General features: G+C 46.4%; 1 protein-coding gene across 1 annotated transcript in view; it reads right to left on the minus strand.

Annotated features, from left to right (window-relative positions):
* Positions 1 to 303: 303 nt before the first annotated feature.
* Positions 304 to 15648, minus strand: part of FAM172A (family with sequence similarity 172 member A) — a 385390-nt gene continuing 370045 nt past the window's right edge. Inside the window, exon 11 of the mRNA XM_054177961.1 lies at positions 304 to 867. Coding sequence (XP_054033936.1) covers positions 725 to 867 — 143 coding nt within the window. The 3' untranslated portion in view covers positions 304 to 724. The remainder of the gene's footprint in view (positions 868 to 15648) is intronic.

Below are 15648 nucleotides of genomic sequence, written 5' to 3' on the forward strand. Positions count from 1 at the left end.
TTCCCAGTGAGGTGGTGGAGTCACCGTCCCTGGAGGTGTTTGCGAAGCACACAGGTCTGGTGCTTCAGGATATAGTTTAGTGGTCATGGTAGTTGGGTTAAAGTTGGACTCGATGATCTCAAAGGTCTTTCCCAGCCTTAGTGATTCTATCCCATGCTGTTTTAAGAGGGGAAAAAAGGAAAAAAAAAAAAAAAGGAAAAAAAAAAAAAAGGAATGATTCCTGTTGTCTCAAAATAGAAGGAAGCAGACCCCCACCCCCCCAAAAAAAAAAAAGAAAAAAAAATAGAAGAGCAAGAGGGAAAAAAAAAAAAAGAAATCCTGCAGGCAACAGGGACCACGAAGGAGCTGTTAGATTTTGGCAGGGCTGTGTCAGGGCAATTAAGAGCTGCACCACACTGCAACTGTGCAGTACCACTGTCAGCCTTAATCTGCACGCTGATGGGCAGCACGAAATCCAAGCTACAGCCCACAGGAAGCACAACCACTGAACCCATATTGCTTTGACAGTTGCACTCATCTAGAAATAATGCAAAACGCTATTTAGATGTATACATCACGACCCCTGTGCTCTAGGAAGAAAACAATCTAATGAGGGGCTGGGAGACTCCTGGCAGAAAACAAGCAGCCAAGAGGTTTTTCTTCTTCTTCTCGGTGTTCTTTTTGTTGTTTGTTTCTTTCCTCCTCCTCTCCAGCCCCCCCACCTTCTTTTATCCCTCTCTTCCTTTCACAGTTCTTCGTATTTTATCCTGTTGGAGCGGCGTGTTGGGATGGGTTTCACTGAGCTGGTCTTTGCCTCCAGTGCATCGCTGAAGAATTTGAAGATGGATGGAAAACTCTTCCAGGAGGTTAGTTCATGGCGCTCTGTACCTGCAAGACACAAAAGCGACAGTGTGTGACCAAGGGTTGTTAGAGTCACAGGATCACAAAATACTAAGATCGTAGGATCACAACATCATAGAATCATAAAATCACAGAACTGCTGAGGTGGGAAGAGACCTTGGAGATCATCAACTCCAGCCACTCACCCACAGCTCACATCCCCACCACTGCTGCTAAGTCACTGGCACTAAGCCACACCCCTCAGCACATCCATGCAGCTTTTGAACACCTCCAGGGGTGGTGACTCCACCACCTCCGTGGGCAGACCGCTCCAGTGCCTGAGAACCCTTCCTGGGAAGAAATTTCTCCTTATATCCATTCTGAAGCTCCCCTGGCACAACTTGAGGGCACTTTTTCTTGTCCTGTCATTTGCTGCACGTGAGAAGAGACCAACTCTCACCTGTCTTCCACGTCCCTTCAGGTAGTTATAGAGAGAATGAGATCTCTTAGCCTTCCCTTCTGAAGACTGAACAACCCCACTTTCCTTAGGTGCTCCCCATAAGACTTGTGTTCAAGGTTCTTCCCCAGCTTTGTCACCCTTCTCTGGACCTGCTCCAGCCTCTCAATGTCCTTCTTAGACTGAGGAGCCCAAAACAGAACCCAGGATGCAAGGCATGGATTCACCAGTGCTGAGTATGGGGGGGACAATCTCTGCCCTGCTCCTGCTGGTCACACCATTGCTGATTGAAGCTGTTGGCCTTCTTGGCCACCTGGACACACTGCTGGCTCATATTCAGCTGGCTGTCAATTGATATCCCCAGGTCCTTCATTGAGAAGCTCTCCACTCTGCCCCAAGCCTGTCACGTTGCATGGGGGTGCTGTGACCCAAGTGCAGTACTCAACACTTGACTTTGTTGAATCTCACCCAGTGTGACTGATCCAGCCTAGCCACATCCCTCTGTAGAGCTTTCCTGCCCTCCAGCAGATCAAGAGGCCCATGCAACTTGGTGTCATCCGTGAAACAGCTGAGGGAGCACTCAATCCCCACATCCAAACCACTGAAAAAGAAGTTAAAGGAGAACTGGCCCCAGAACTGAGCCTCAGGGAACACCACTTTTTGTGCTGCTACTGGTGTCTTTTGGTAGGGTTGTTGATACTGAATCTGGAGGAGGACATAGAGATGGTTGGTCTAGGTGGAGCTCTCAGCTGCTGGCCTTGAGGGCAACTGGCCAAGAACAACCACACACACACAAGCACACACATGGCCACCCAGATCATAGAATCAGTCAGGGTTGGAAGGGACCACAAGGATCATCTAGTTCCAACCCCCCTGCCATGGGCAGGGACACCCCACACTAGATCAGCCTGGCCAGAGCCTCATCCAGCCTGGTCTTAAACACCTCCAGGGATGGGGCCTCAACCACCTCCCTGGACAACCCATTCCAGGGCTTTACCACTCTCATGGTGAAGAACTTCCTCCTCACATCCAGCCTGAATCTCCCCACCTCCAGCTTCATTCTATTCCCCCTAGTCCTATCACTACCTGACATCTGGAGAAGTCCCTCCCCAGCCTTCTTGTAGGTCCCTGTCAGACACTGGAAGGCCATAATAAGCTCACCTCGGAGCCTTCTTTTCACAGATCAGATATCTGGAACCCATGTCAGGCCTGGGAACATAAGACCCCAAAGCATCCTGGTGAGCAGAGCTTTGTTGAAGCACCTGCCCTGTTCCACCTAACTTGGGAAAAGAAGATTGGTGCACTTGGTTCACTTTGTACTTGGTGCACTCTCTTTTTAATTTTACATTGCTTTCAGCCCAGCAAATGCATTTTTAATCAACAGAGAACAGCTGAACAGCATCATGAAGGCATCTTTCATGCACCCTTTTCCAACAAGCTCATACATGATACTCAGGCACTGAAGTGGACCTTTCCTGCTTGTACCTTTCCTCTGCATACAAATTCATCTCAGTCATAGATTTGTAGAAAAGTGTGGGTTGGAAGAGACCTTAAAGATTGTCTATATCCAACCCCCTTGACATGGGCAGGGACACCTTCTACTAGCACAGGTTGCTCAAAGGCCTCATATGACCCACTTCCAGGGAAGGGGCATTCACAACCTTCCTGAGCAACCTGTTTCAGCATCTCAGCACCCTCACTGTCAAGAAGTTTTTCCTAATCTCCAGTCTAAATCTGCCCCCTTCAAGCTTCAATCCATTGCCCCTTGTCCTATCACTACAAACACTTGTTAAAAGTCTCTCCTCAGGTTTCTTGTAGGCTCCCAGTCATTTCTTTCTAACTGCTGTACCAGCATCTCCTTCAGCACATTTGCTTGAGTTAAACAAAAGAAAAAAGCTAACCCAACCCCACAACAACCCCCAAAACAAATCCCAAGGTGATGGAGATCAGGAGCCAAGGGCTAGTGAAAGAGTTGGGAACTCTTTCTGGGCAACCCAATTAATGTGGAGATGCTGCCTGAGAGTCTCTGGATCCTGGGCCTTCGTTTGATACTTTAACATTGTTAATGATAATTCTTCAGTCTGTAATAGTAGGTCATTGCTATGGTTACTCTACAATGGTGCAACACTTCACTTTCCCCTTCAGCTATTCGCTGAGACCCGGTAACCACATTTGTTGCCTAGCAACAGTTTTGTGACAGTATCACAATCTGGGGGTGACAACAATGAAGGACACGGTGGCCGTGGCCTGCTTGGCAGACAAGGATGCCATGTGGGATGGCTGATGTCCCTGTGGGATGTGGGGTGGATGATGGTCCCTCAAGATTTGGAGCAGCTGCCTCAGAGGGATGCTGTAGTGTGCTGCCACCCACACCCCCACCTCCATGCCCCCACTGGGACCTTTGCCCCATCCTTGGTGTGTCCTTGGCGGTTCCGAGTGCGCTGTCCCCTCCAGAAAGCCTTTGAGGGAGACGCTACCCATAACATCTCCCTCCCCCTGCTCCTTTGCAGGCAGCCATCAGACAAGCTCCTCCAAAAAAGCCCTCCACAGAAAGACACCACCTCCCACACAAAGAGACATTTCTGTACAAAGAAGATCTGCGTCGCACGCAGATTCCATCCTCCCTCCCACCCTCGCTGTACGGAGACAATTCATGAGATCTCACACAGATTTCCTAGAGGCACCTTCCATGCAAACACTTCCCACCTCCAAATTCACCCATCCTTGTGCAAGCCCTGTTTGCTGGGAGCCAGTCTGTCATATCTTGCAGGTGGCTTTTAACTTCAGACCACCCACCTTGTGGCCCTGTGAAAGCTGCCCCACAGCCAATACTCACCAATGCTTGCTCCTCAGCTTGGGGGTCATCCTGTATGCAAAGGTGTCCCACCACACCAGAAGGATAAAGATATTTTTCCAGCCTAACTGAGCTCTCCCTCAGGTTATGCCAGAGTTGAGCATGCCACCATTGCCCAATCCCACCAAGCAATGGTTGTGCTCTAGAGCTTCTGCAGCCTAACAGAGCTGTCCCTCAGGTTATGACGTGGTTGGATACGCTACCATTGCCCACTGCCACCATGCGATGACCCTGTCCTAAATTTTCCACATCTTAATGACCTCTCCCTTGGGTTACAATGTGGTTGGGTACTCTACAACTGCTCACTGCTACCATGCAAGGAGACCAGAAAACATGTAATCTACTAAAGTAGGTTTTACGAGGCAACAAGCCATCCTAGCACACCTCAATGATGCTTCTTCACAGGCAAATCTCCCCATGCACCTGTGCCACAGCACAGAGTGAAAGCATGTGGAGCCCCAAGAGGTGAGCCATAGAATTGTTGGGAAAGACCTCTAAGATCATTGCATCCAACCACTGACCTAAGAACACCATGGCCATTAAGCCATGTCCCAAAGAGCCCATGGTCACATGCTTCTTAAACATACCCAGGCATTGTGACTCCACCACCATCCTGGTAAGCCTCTTCCAATGCTCGACCACTCCTGCAGCAAAGAAATTGTTCCTAATATCCATCTTACTACCTCTGCTGGTACAACTTGAGGCTATTTTCTCTTGCTCTATCACTTGACACTAGGCAGAAGAGACCAACCCCTGCCTCACCCCAGCCTCCTTTCAGGGAGCTGCAGAAAAGCAATGGGTTGTACTCTCAGCCTCCTCTTCTCCAGGACAAACACCCCACATCCCTCAGATGGTCCTCACCAGACCTGCTCTTTAGTCTCTTTACCAGCTTTGTTGCCTTGCAAAACATCCTCTGGGTGCTTTCCACACAAACATATTTCTCACTCCTGCCTGCCTGCATCCACCTCCTTCTGTCTCACTCATGTTCATCCCCACTAATATCTACTGGATTAAACTAAATGGAAAGTCAAGGCAGTGAACATGATGCTGGGTCTTTTGTCCTTTTTCTCTTTTTGTTGTCTTTTTAATTTTCTTTCTCCTTTTCCTTCCCTCCCTGCCCCCCTTTTCCCTTTTCTTTCTTTTTCCCTCTCCCTTTCCCTTTTCCCCTTTCTCTTTCTCTTTATTTTTCTTTTTTCCCTTTTTCTTTTTAACAACAACACAATGAAAGAGAAACACACACACAAAAGACAAAACAGTAAGTTTCTGAAGCCTTCCAGTCCCTTTCCTCCATCCTGCCTTCTCCCAGGCACTCTCCTCACACCCTCAGGAGAGTCCAGGCTTACATTCAGCGCTGTTACTGGAACTGATTAACCTGCAGCTTTCCTGCAGCAACCCCTCTCAACCCAACCCCTCTCAAAAAACCAATTCAAGCTCTGGGTCTGGAGGGACTCAATGATTCAGCAGTCTAAAGCAATTTGAACACTCCCTATTTTCCCTTTCCTAGTAACAATCTCACTGACAGATGAACAATTTCCCTGGTGATAAAAATCACTACAATGGCTATTTAGTTTCCAGGATTATGATGATTCTTTGCTTGATTAATACTGCAGTAAGAAAAAGCTTGCCAAGCATCTGCCTTGGCCCTTTATAGTCATTTAAAGGTCAAGTTTTTGTCCTTACGTATTCACATTCAACTACAACTAAAGGGAGAGCCCTAAAAATTTAACACTGCACAGACTGTGCATTTATGATTTATACATGCCAGGAGGCTCAGAAACCCAGGCAGAAGCAGGAGGAATTATGTCCTAAGGGTGATGACAGACTTGGCCATAAGGATTTCACCAGAGGGGAAAAAACATCACCGATGACTGCAATCTCAGTTGTAGATTTAGCAACAGACAAATCTAAATTAAATGCATGAGCATCCATCTATTTTTTGATAGAAAAGAATTGTTTGTGAGAGACGGATAATAGGAAGCAGTCGTACTAAAGCCAAGGTCCTCCAAGGTGCAGATAAACCCTTAGTGCTCGCTAATTTCAATGGCCGTGATGACCAACTCCATGGCTCAATAAACTGCACTAAGTGATGGGTTGTTGTGCAACATAGAGTGACTCCAGACATTAATTCTTGGAGAAATATTGGGAGCATGTTGCAATGAAGACATATAAAAATTGTTAAGTGTGTGAGATAGCTAAAACAACCTAAAACTTGCTAAGGCTACATCTGAAAGAGAAAAAAAAATACCTATAGGCTATGTCTGTGAGAGAAAAGAAAATACCAATTCCCCCTGCCCCCAGCTCCACAGAGAGAAAATAAATGACAATAAAGCAGAGTTACCTTCCAGTTGTGAGCATGGGGAGAGATAGGGGAGAACTGGATGTATATTTTAACATGTACAGAACATGCCTGGGAAGGGGGTCCCAAGAGAAGGTGGATCCAATAATGTGTGGATCACAGAATCACAGAATTGTTTTGGTTGGGAAAGACCTCTAAGATCATTGAGTCCAACCATCAAACTGAGACCACCTTGGCCATTGAACCACGTTCCAAAGTGCCACGGCCACATGTTTCTTGAACACCTCCAGGGATGGTAACTCCCTGGACACGATGATCTTGAAGGTCTATTCTATTCTATTCTATTCTATTCTATTCTATTCTATTCTATTCTATTCTATCCCATCCCATCCCATCCCATCCCATCCCATCCCATCCCATCCCATCCCATCCCATCCCATCCTATCCTATCCCATCCTATCCTATCCTATCCTATCCTATCCTATCCTCCACCACCTGCCTGGGCTGCCTGTTCCAATGCCTGAAGTGAAATGAGTGATGACTGTAAAAGGCTGAACAAGTTTCAGAGTCAGCTTACCCACCACCACAAAGAGATGTGGACAGTTAGGAATAACAAAGGCTTGGTAACATGCTTGTTGATTTAAAAAAAAAAACAACAAAAAGAAAAAAGAAAAAGGATTAGGTAAGGGAATAGTTGCAAAAATTTAATATACAAATCATGTGGTCTGGATGACATGCATCTGAGGGTCTTCAGGGAACCAGTTAATGAACTTGCTGAACTACTGGCAATTATTTCTGAGAATTCATGCACCATCAGGTAGGCACCAGAGGACTGGGGTAGGGGGTGGAGAAAAGGATTAATGGAAACTATCACATGTAAAATTTACCTTTGAATGTTAGTAGAGATCAACACTACAAAGCAGTCACAAGCGCCTTTAAGGGCAACAGGAGTCCTAGAACAAGCTCAGGTTTGACAAGAACAGGTAAAACCCAAACTTGGCCACTTTACTGAATCACAAAAATCATCAGGATAGAGATTTATGCATTGCATTTATCCATCCTTTCCACATAGGTCAACCTGGTAACTTAGGGGTAATGGTAACCTGGAGGATCGCTCAAGATGAAGGGTCTGGAGAACAGATCTTAGGAGAAGCAGCTGAGACAACTGGGATTTTTTAATCTGGAGAAGAGGAGATTGAGGGGAGATCTCATTCTCTCTATAACTCCTCTAAAGGAGGTTGGAATGAGGTGGGAGTTGATCTCTTCTTCCTAGTATCAGGGGACAGAACAAGAGGAAACAGCCTGAAATTGTGCTAGGGGAGGTTTAAGTTGGAGATTAGAATCAATTTCTTTGTTGCAAGAGTGGTCAGGTGTTGGCATAGGCTGCCCATGGAGTTGGTGGAGTCAGCATGCCTGGAGGTGTTCAAGAAACTTGTGGACATAGCACCTGGGGATATGGTTTAATGGTGATGGTGTTCTTAAGTTGATGGTTGGACTAGGTGATCTTAGAATTCTCTTCCATAAAAAAGTTCTATGATTCTATGAATGGATTGTGACCCTCACTGCTGTAATGGGCTGTGGTCACTCCTACCTCTTGTTTGTAAATGAGTTGCTTTACTCCAGATGATGAGACCCCAGAATACTTGAGAATTATGGTAATAACTGTGGCAGCTCCAGCTATGAGCACCAGGCTCACCAGCACCTCTATGGTACCTCTGCAGGCTAAGTCCAGACTCAGCATCTCATCTCAACTCATTCCATTGCCACTCTTTGTTGGGTTGTAGCTTGAGGCTCTGCTTTCTGCCATTACTGCCACAAGTCTGGAACAGCACCAGCGTTCATCAGGCTCAAGGCATTTCAGCTGAAGAAAAGGATAACTCTGAATCTCTGACACAAGTCACAGTATGTCAGACTGTTTTGGAAATGGCCACTGGTGCACTTGTTGGGAAGAGGCTAAAGACTTGAGCATTAAAGTAATAAGTAATGATACTTTGGTCACAACAACCCCATGCAACACCATAGGCTGGTGTAAGAGGACATGGAAATGTTGATTGACAGTGTCTGAAGATGAGCCAGCAGTGTGCCAAGGTGGCCAAGAAGGTCAATAGCATCCTGGCTTGGATCAGCCATAGTTTGGCCAGCAGGACCACAGCAGTGATTGTACCCCTGTGCTCAGCATGGGGTATGCACCTGGAATCCTGAGTTCTGTTTTTGGCTCCTCAGTCCAAGAAGGACATTGAGGGCTGAAGCAGGTCCAGAGAAGGGCATCAAAGCTGGGGAAGGGTGTGGAGAACCGGGCTGGTAAAGAGCATTTGAGGGAACTGGGATTGTTTAGTCTGGAGAAATGGAAGCTGAGGGGAGACCTCATTACTCTTTACAACTTCCTGAAAGGAGGCTGGAGTGAGGTGGGAGTCAGCCTCTTATCCCAAGGAACAAGTGATGGGATGCCAGCACATGGCCTTAAGTTGCATCAGAGGAGGTTTACGTTTGACATTAGGAAAAAATTCTTCCCCAAAAGGCTTATCAAGTTCTGGTTCAGGATGCCCATGACAGCAGTGGAGTCTCCATCCCTGGGGGAGGGGGAGTGGTTCAAAGCTGTATAAATGTGGTGGTAAAGGTCATGGTTTAGTGGTGACCTGGCAGTGCTGGGTTGACAGTTGGACTCGATGATCTCAAAGGTCTTTTCCAACCAAAACAATTCTAGGATTCTATGATATGGGTTTGAAGATATACCTATGAAATCCCAGAGGTATTTGCATAAGGGCCCATATCTTTTGACCACGGTTATTAGTTATCTGAAAGAATAATGAGAGCACTTACTAGTTAATTAGATTAATTAGCAGGCAATATATTGAATAGGAGATAATGCAAACAACACAAAGACAAAGAGAAATAATGACAACAAAAATGGCAGCCTGAATGGGTAGGAAAAACACAGAAGGGAGAAAGGAAAGCCTGAAATTTGGGTTGATGTCAGCAGGGTTGGTTGTGCAACGTGTCTGGGCAGATGAACTCCTGGTGGCCATTCACAAGCAAGTGTGCAAATTCCGACACCCCCCCCCCCCCCCCCCCCCCCCCCGCTCATCCCACTACCACTCAGGAAAACCATCTCCTCGCCCAGGGAGGCTGAAACCCCCTTCCATCTGAAAGCACGTCGCTGGCAGAGGGAAGGCGCGCTGCTCATCCCCGTAATTCATTCTTGCAGAGCAGTGATTACCGGCTGTGAGGGACAAAGGTGCCCTCCTACGGTGCCTGCCCACTGTGCTGGACAAAAGCCTCCTCCCGCGGTGCTCAGAAGATGTGTGGAACAATGGTGGCCCCCCGCCGCGTTTACAAGATGTGGGGGACAAAGGTTTCCCATGCTGCAGAGGAGCTGAGAGACATCTCCACACGCCCCTCCGCGCTTGGGATCTTCGCGCAGAGAAAAGTTTCCAGCTTGAAAAGTTTCTCCACAGATATTAGGCACAGGGTTTGACCTTAGGGCTTGTCTCTTCAGGAGTGCGGGCTTCAAAATGAATTAAAGGGTGCTCCAACGCCTCGGGGTTTAGTCCCCGTTGGGATGCAGAGCGTTGACGCTTCTCTCCACATGCCCTGCTCAGTGGAGTTTGCAATTGATGTGAGCTCTGTCCCCATGGTTGGGATTTGTGCCGAGACCCCCGGCCACGCTGCAAAACCTCAGTGCCAGTGCTGGGGCAGGACATAAGCTTTGGCATCTTGTCCCCAGAGGCTGGCAGCCGTCGGTTTACCGATTTAAGCTTCACCAATATAAAAGAGCTTAAGCCTCATCAAAACTCGATTTGGGTGCTTCAAAGGGTGAAATGCAGACTTTTTTCCTTTTTTTGGGAAGGGGCGGGGGGGCATTTGCACGAGTGGAAGCACTTCCAAACTCACTGAAGGTCTTTTTTTGTCATTATCTCCACAACTCTGAGAAGCAACCCAACCCATTCTTCCTTTGCAAATAAGTGAACAAACAAGCCAACCCCTTCTGACCTGGGAGCTTGAGTGTGATACGCCTTTCAGAAAGGATTTTTCCTCCTGAAAGTTATGAATCAATGGAAATTTCTTTCCCCCCCCATTATCTACACAAGCTTTAAAGTCTTCATGTTAAGACTTTTAACTCTTAGGTGTGCCATTCTGTAGTTAGCTCTGCAGTGATGTACCCTCCAAATTTGTATTTAAGTGTGAGAAAAAGATATTCTGCCCCCTCCTCCCCCCGCCTCCACCCCCGCATCCATCTCTCTGGATGATATAAAATGACTTCTGAATCACAAAGTTATCACTAAACAGCAATTTAGCTCTCTTCCTTCCTTTCCTTCTTTCCTTCCTTCCTTCCTTCCTTCCTTCCTTCCTTCCTTCCTTCCTTCCTTCCTTCCTTCCTTCCCTTTTCTTCCTTCCCTTCTTCCTTTCTTCCCTTCTTCCTTTCTTCCCTTCTTCCTTTCTTCCCTTCTTCCTTTCTTTCTTCCTTCCTTCCTTCCCTTTCTCTTTCTTTTCTTTCTTTCTTTCTTTCTTTCTTTCTTTCTTTCTTTCTTTCTTTCTTTCTTTCTTTCTTTCTTTCTTTCTTTCTTTCTTTCTTTCTTTTTCTCCCCCCCCCCCCCCCCCCCCCTTTTTAACCTTTGAGTGCATCAGATGTTATCAAGAGTGACAGAACTATTTTTAATTCATAAGGTTTCTCCATTTATAATTCCTAGATCCTCTGGATCTGCACAGGAAGAAATTATGGTGCCTGTTGTGACTGTTTTGCACTACTGATGTAAACATCCATGTCTCAAACCCCAGAAGAGAAGAAACTCTCAGAGGATCACCAGTAAAAGGAGAGTAAAAATATATACCTTGCTTAAAAATCACTAAGTACTTCTGACAGGGTAGATGAGAGCTCCAGGGGAAAAAAATGGGAAGGAGTCCATTAGCTCAAGAGCTTTGAGAACCAATGACCTGAGGAGCTTCTCTGCAGGCACTTTTAGACATTGCAATGGCAAAGAAAGGTTAAAAGCTTAGGCAAAATTAAGAGTCAAGCCACACACCAATTAAAGAAATTAAAGCAGTGATTTCTGAGGGGACATTTAAAAAGCCCCAAACAACAAACCCCAAACCTTGATGTGTTTAGTTTGGCCAAGAAGTGACGGTTTGTGGAGTCATGGGCATGATAACAATCTAAAAGCAACTGTGTGTGGAAATGAATTTTTAGGAGGAGCCAAGAGAGAAGAAAGAGACAAATCTGAAGAAATGAAACACAGCTTATGAAGAGGGCTTAGATACACAGTAAATGGGTTTAGATGCAATATTCATCCAAGGAAAACTGTGGGAACCTCTGTGGCCATGCTAGAGAATAGACTACACAGGGTAAAGATGTTTTATCCTCAGTTATTACCTCCTGGAACACCAAGCAGTGTTTATTTTTGTTGGACATTTACTATCTCTAACATCTTTAGTGGGATGATGGAAACAGAGCAACAAGCATCCTGCCAAGGCAGAATAAAGATTATCTCTGAACTCCCATTCTTGTAACCACTTTCTGTGTTTTTACAGGCACTGCTCAGGACTGGCTTAAAAAGGTAATAAAATATGTAATAATTTTCTTTTTTTTAGGCCCATGAGCAACAATGAGATACAAAGATCCAGGCAGAAGGTCTGCAAAGCAAGAAGGAGAGAGGAGGCTAACACAACAGCTGTCATTTTTCACTACTCTTCATTAAATATTAAGGGCAGTCCCATGAGCATGGGTCACTTGTTTGCTCCTCTATGTGCTAACTGGTCAAATAAGTGGATGTTGTAAGGTCATTCCCTCCTGAGCACAGGTTACCAAAATAAGGTCATTTTCTGGGTCACCAGAAGTCAACTAATTTTCTGTTGTTTAAAAAAAAGAGGGGGTGGGGGTAGGGAAAGAAAATAGATCTCAAACAGCTATAGAGACTTCCTAGTAAGAACCAGGCACCCAGGATAGATACAGGTCCCACAAATCTGAGCAGAAAGAACTTACTGGGTCTGTGGTGATGATTTTGCTCTGTTATAGAATCACAGAATTGTTTCAGTTGGAAAAAGACCTCTAAGTTCATTATGTCCAACCATCAACCCAACACCACCATGGCCATTAAACCATGTTCTTGAATGCCATTTCTTGACCACCTCCAGCGATGGTGACTCCACCACCTGCCCAGGCAGCCTGTAATAATGCCTGACCACTCTTGCAGAAAAGAGATTTTTCCTCATGTCCAACCTAAACCTCCCCTGGCACAGTTTCAAGCCATTTCTTTTCCTTCTATCACCTGATACTAGGGAGAAGAGACAAACCCCCACCTCACTGTAACCTCCTCTCAGGGAGCTATGGAGAGCAATGAGATCTCCTCTCACCCTCCTTTTCTCAAGGCTAAACAACTCTAGGTGCCTTATCTGCTCCTCACCATCCCTGTTCTCCAATCCCTTCACCAGCTTCGTTGTCCTTCTCTGGACACACTTCAGTACCTCCATGTGCTTGTTGGAGTGAGGGTCCCAAAACTGAACCCTGTACAGGAGACAGGAGACCAGTGCCCAGTACAGGGGGGTAAACGCTCTGAAACATTTGAACAACACACAGGAGTGAGCTAAGTATTTTCTTTTTAAATGTAGTTGCATTTTTTTCTTAGAATGGATTAAAAAACAAATCCCAAGCCTTATAAAATTGCACCCAACAGCACAAATGAAACATTTAGCATCTGAAAACCATCATTTTCTCAACCAGAGGAAAAGAAAAGTATCTTTTAGATAAAGGAAGTTTTGACCTGCTGGAAACCTGACTCCTCCCATGGAAATATACATCCACGGAGCTTCCTGGGCAAGACTGCTGAAAACCAAGTATTTAAGCTTCAAAGCTTCCACAGGCCATAAACCTGAAACACCCTAATTTGCATGACAGATCCTGACACCATTCAACATCACAGGCACAGGCAGCTGCTTCTCTTTCTCCTCAAAACTTCACAAGGGCAGGTCTAGTGGAGTTTTCTCAGGGACAAGACATCATTGATTGCACTTGTGCACACCAGAAGCCTCAGCTGAGACTGGTGACCACACCAGGAACAGACCTGAGCTCCACTGAGTCCAAGGCTGGAGAGTGGCTTGCCCAGCAATGCTGCCAGCATTAACCAGCACAGGGGGTTTGTAGAATATATTCAAACATCTAAAATGTACTGCAGTGATCACAGAATCACAGCTTCACAGCATGTTGGGGGGTTGGAAGGGACCCCTGGCGATCACCCAGTCCAAACCCCCTGCTCCAGCAGGTCACTTACAGCAGCTTGCCCAGGACCACAATGGCCAGCTGGGCTTGGAATCTCTGCAGAGAAGGAAAACTCCACAACCTTTCTGGGCAGCCCACTCTAGAGCTCCACCAGCCTCACACCAAAGAATTTTTGGAGATGGAGCCTCCTGGGTTTCAGTTTGTGCCTGTTGCTCCTTGTCCTGTCTCTGTTCACCATGGACAAGAGTTTAGCCCCATCCTCTTGCACCCCATGGGCCCTTTAGCTCTTGCTGACCATTGAGAAAATCCCCAAATCTCAGGCTGCTCTTCTCCAAGCTAAACAGCCCCAGGTCTCCGCCTCTCCTCTTCAGAGAGATGCTCCAGTTCCCTTTGTATGCTGCGCTGGATTACCTGCAGTAGTTTCCTGTCTCTCTTGAGAGGGCTTGTGTGGTGGTTTGAAAGGAAAGGCTCCGCTTTCCCTCCCCCACTGAGAAAGAGACCACGGCTAAACCCAGTCGGAGAAATGAGAGTATATTGTACAAGGAAACAGGTTCTATGTAACACAACAAATACAGGTATTTTACAATATATACAGGAATATACAGCAAATAAACTCAACCAGAAATCAGACCCCCCACAGAGGGGGCTTCCCCCTGTGCCCCCTTCAACCCCCTACCTCCCTTCTCCCCCAAAAGAGGTAGAAGAAGAGACGAGGACAGTTAACAGGGCAGGAAAAGAATAAAGGCCTTGCACAGGGAGTTAGTATCTTATCTTAGTTGGCCAGAATCCCAGAAGCAGATCCAGCCGAAAGGGACAGCGAAGGAAGGAAGACTGAGAGAAAGTTCCCAGCTCCCCCGGGTCCAATCTCTCCTCCCACAATCCTACCAATGAAATTCGTTTAGAAAACCAAAATATTTTACAAACATTTAGCCAGTGTGCCCCTTTCTTAAAGGCACAGCGTCAAACGGCCACAGCTTGTATCGGAAATGCTGTGTCCAGTAGGAGCAGGGAGGTGACTGTCCCGTGGTACTCAGTTCTGGTGAGGCCACACCTTGAGTATTGTGTCCAGTTACGGGCACCACAATACAGAAGAGATGTGGAGGTGCTGGAGCCAGTGTAGAGCAATTCAAGGAAGCTCTGAAGGGCCTGGAGAATAAATCTGATGAAAAGTGACTGAAGGAGCTTGGAATGGTTAGTTTGGAAAAGAGGAGGCTGAAAGGAGACCTCATGGCTGTCTACAACTCCTGAAAGGAGGTTGTGGAGAGGCTGGAGCTGGTCTCCTCTCCCAGGTAATTAGTGATAGAACAAGAGGGAATGGCATCAAGCTGCTACTGGGTAGGTTTAGACTGGACAGTAGGAAAAAAGTTTTCCCAGCAAGAGTGGTCAGGGACTGGAATGTGCTGCCCAGGGAGGTGGTGGAGTCACCAACTCTGGATGTGTTTAAAGGCCATAGGGATGTGGTGCTTGTGGATATGGTTTAGGGGTGAACCTTACAGAGTAAGGTCAGTGCTTGGACTTGGTGATCCTGAGGGTCTTTTCCAACCTGAATGTTTCTGTGATTCTGACAGCTGGGGAAGCCAGAACTGGACCTAGTAGAATAGAATAGAATAGAATAGAATAGAATAGAATAGAATAGAATAGAATAGAATTAACCAGGTTGGAAAAGACCATCAAGATCATCATCAAGTCCAACCTATCATCTAATCAATTAAACCATGGCACCAAGCACCCCTGGATCACAGGGGAGCTATACTGCTCTCTGACTCCATCTGCCAGCTCAGGAGGCCAGTTGTCTCGAAGACAACCTATCCTGCTATCAAAGTATGAGGCAAAGAAGGTGTTAAGTACCTCTACCTTTTCCTCATCTTTAGTTACAATGTTCCCCTCCATGTCCACCAAGGAGTGGAGGTTGTCCTTGCCCGTCTTCTTGCTATTAATATATTTGTAGAAGGATTTTCTGTTGTCCTTCACAGCAGAGGCCAGTCTAAGCTCTAAATGCGCTTTTGCCTCTC

This window comes from Dryobates pubescens, chromosome Z, assembly GCF_014839835.1.
Source record: "Dryobates pubescens isolate bDryPub1 chromosome Z, bDryPub1.pri, whole genome shotgun sequence".
Taxonomy (NCBI): Eukaryota; Metazoa; Chordata; class Aves; order Piciformes; family Picidae; genus Dryobates; species Dryobates pubescens.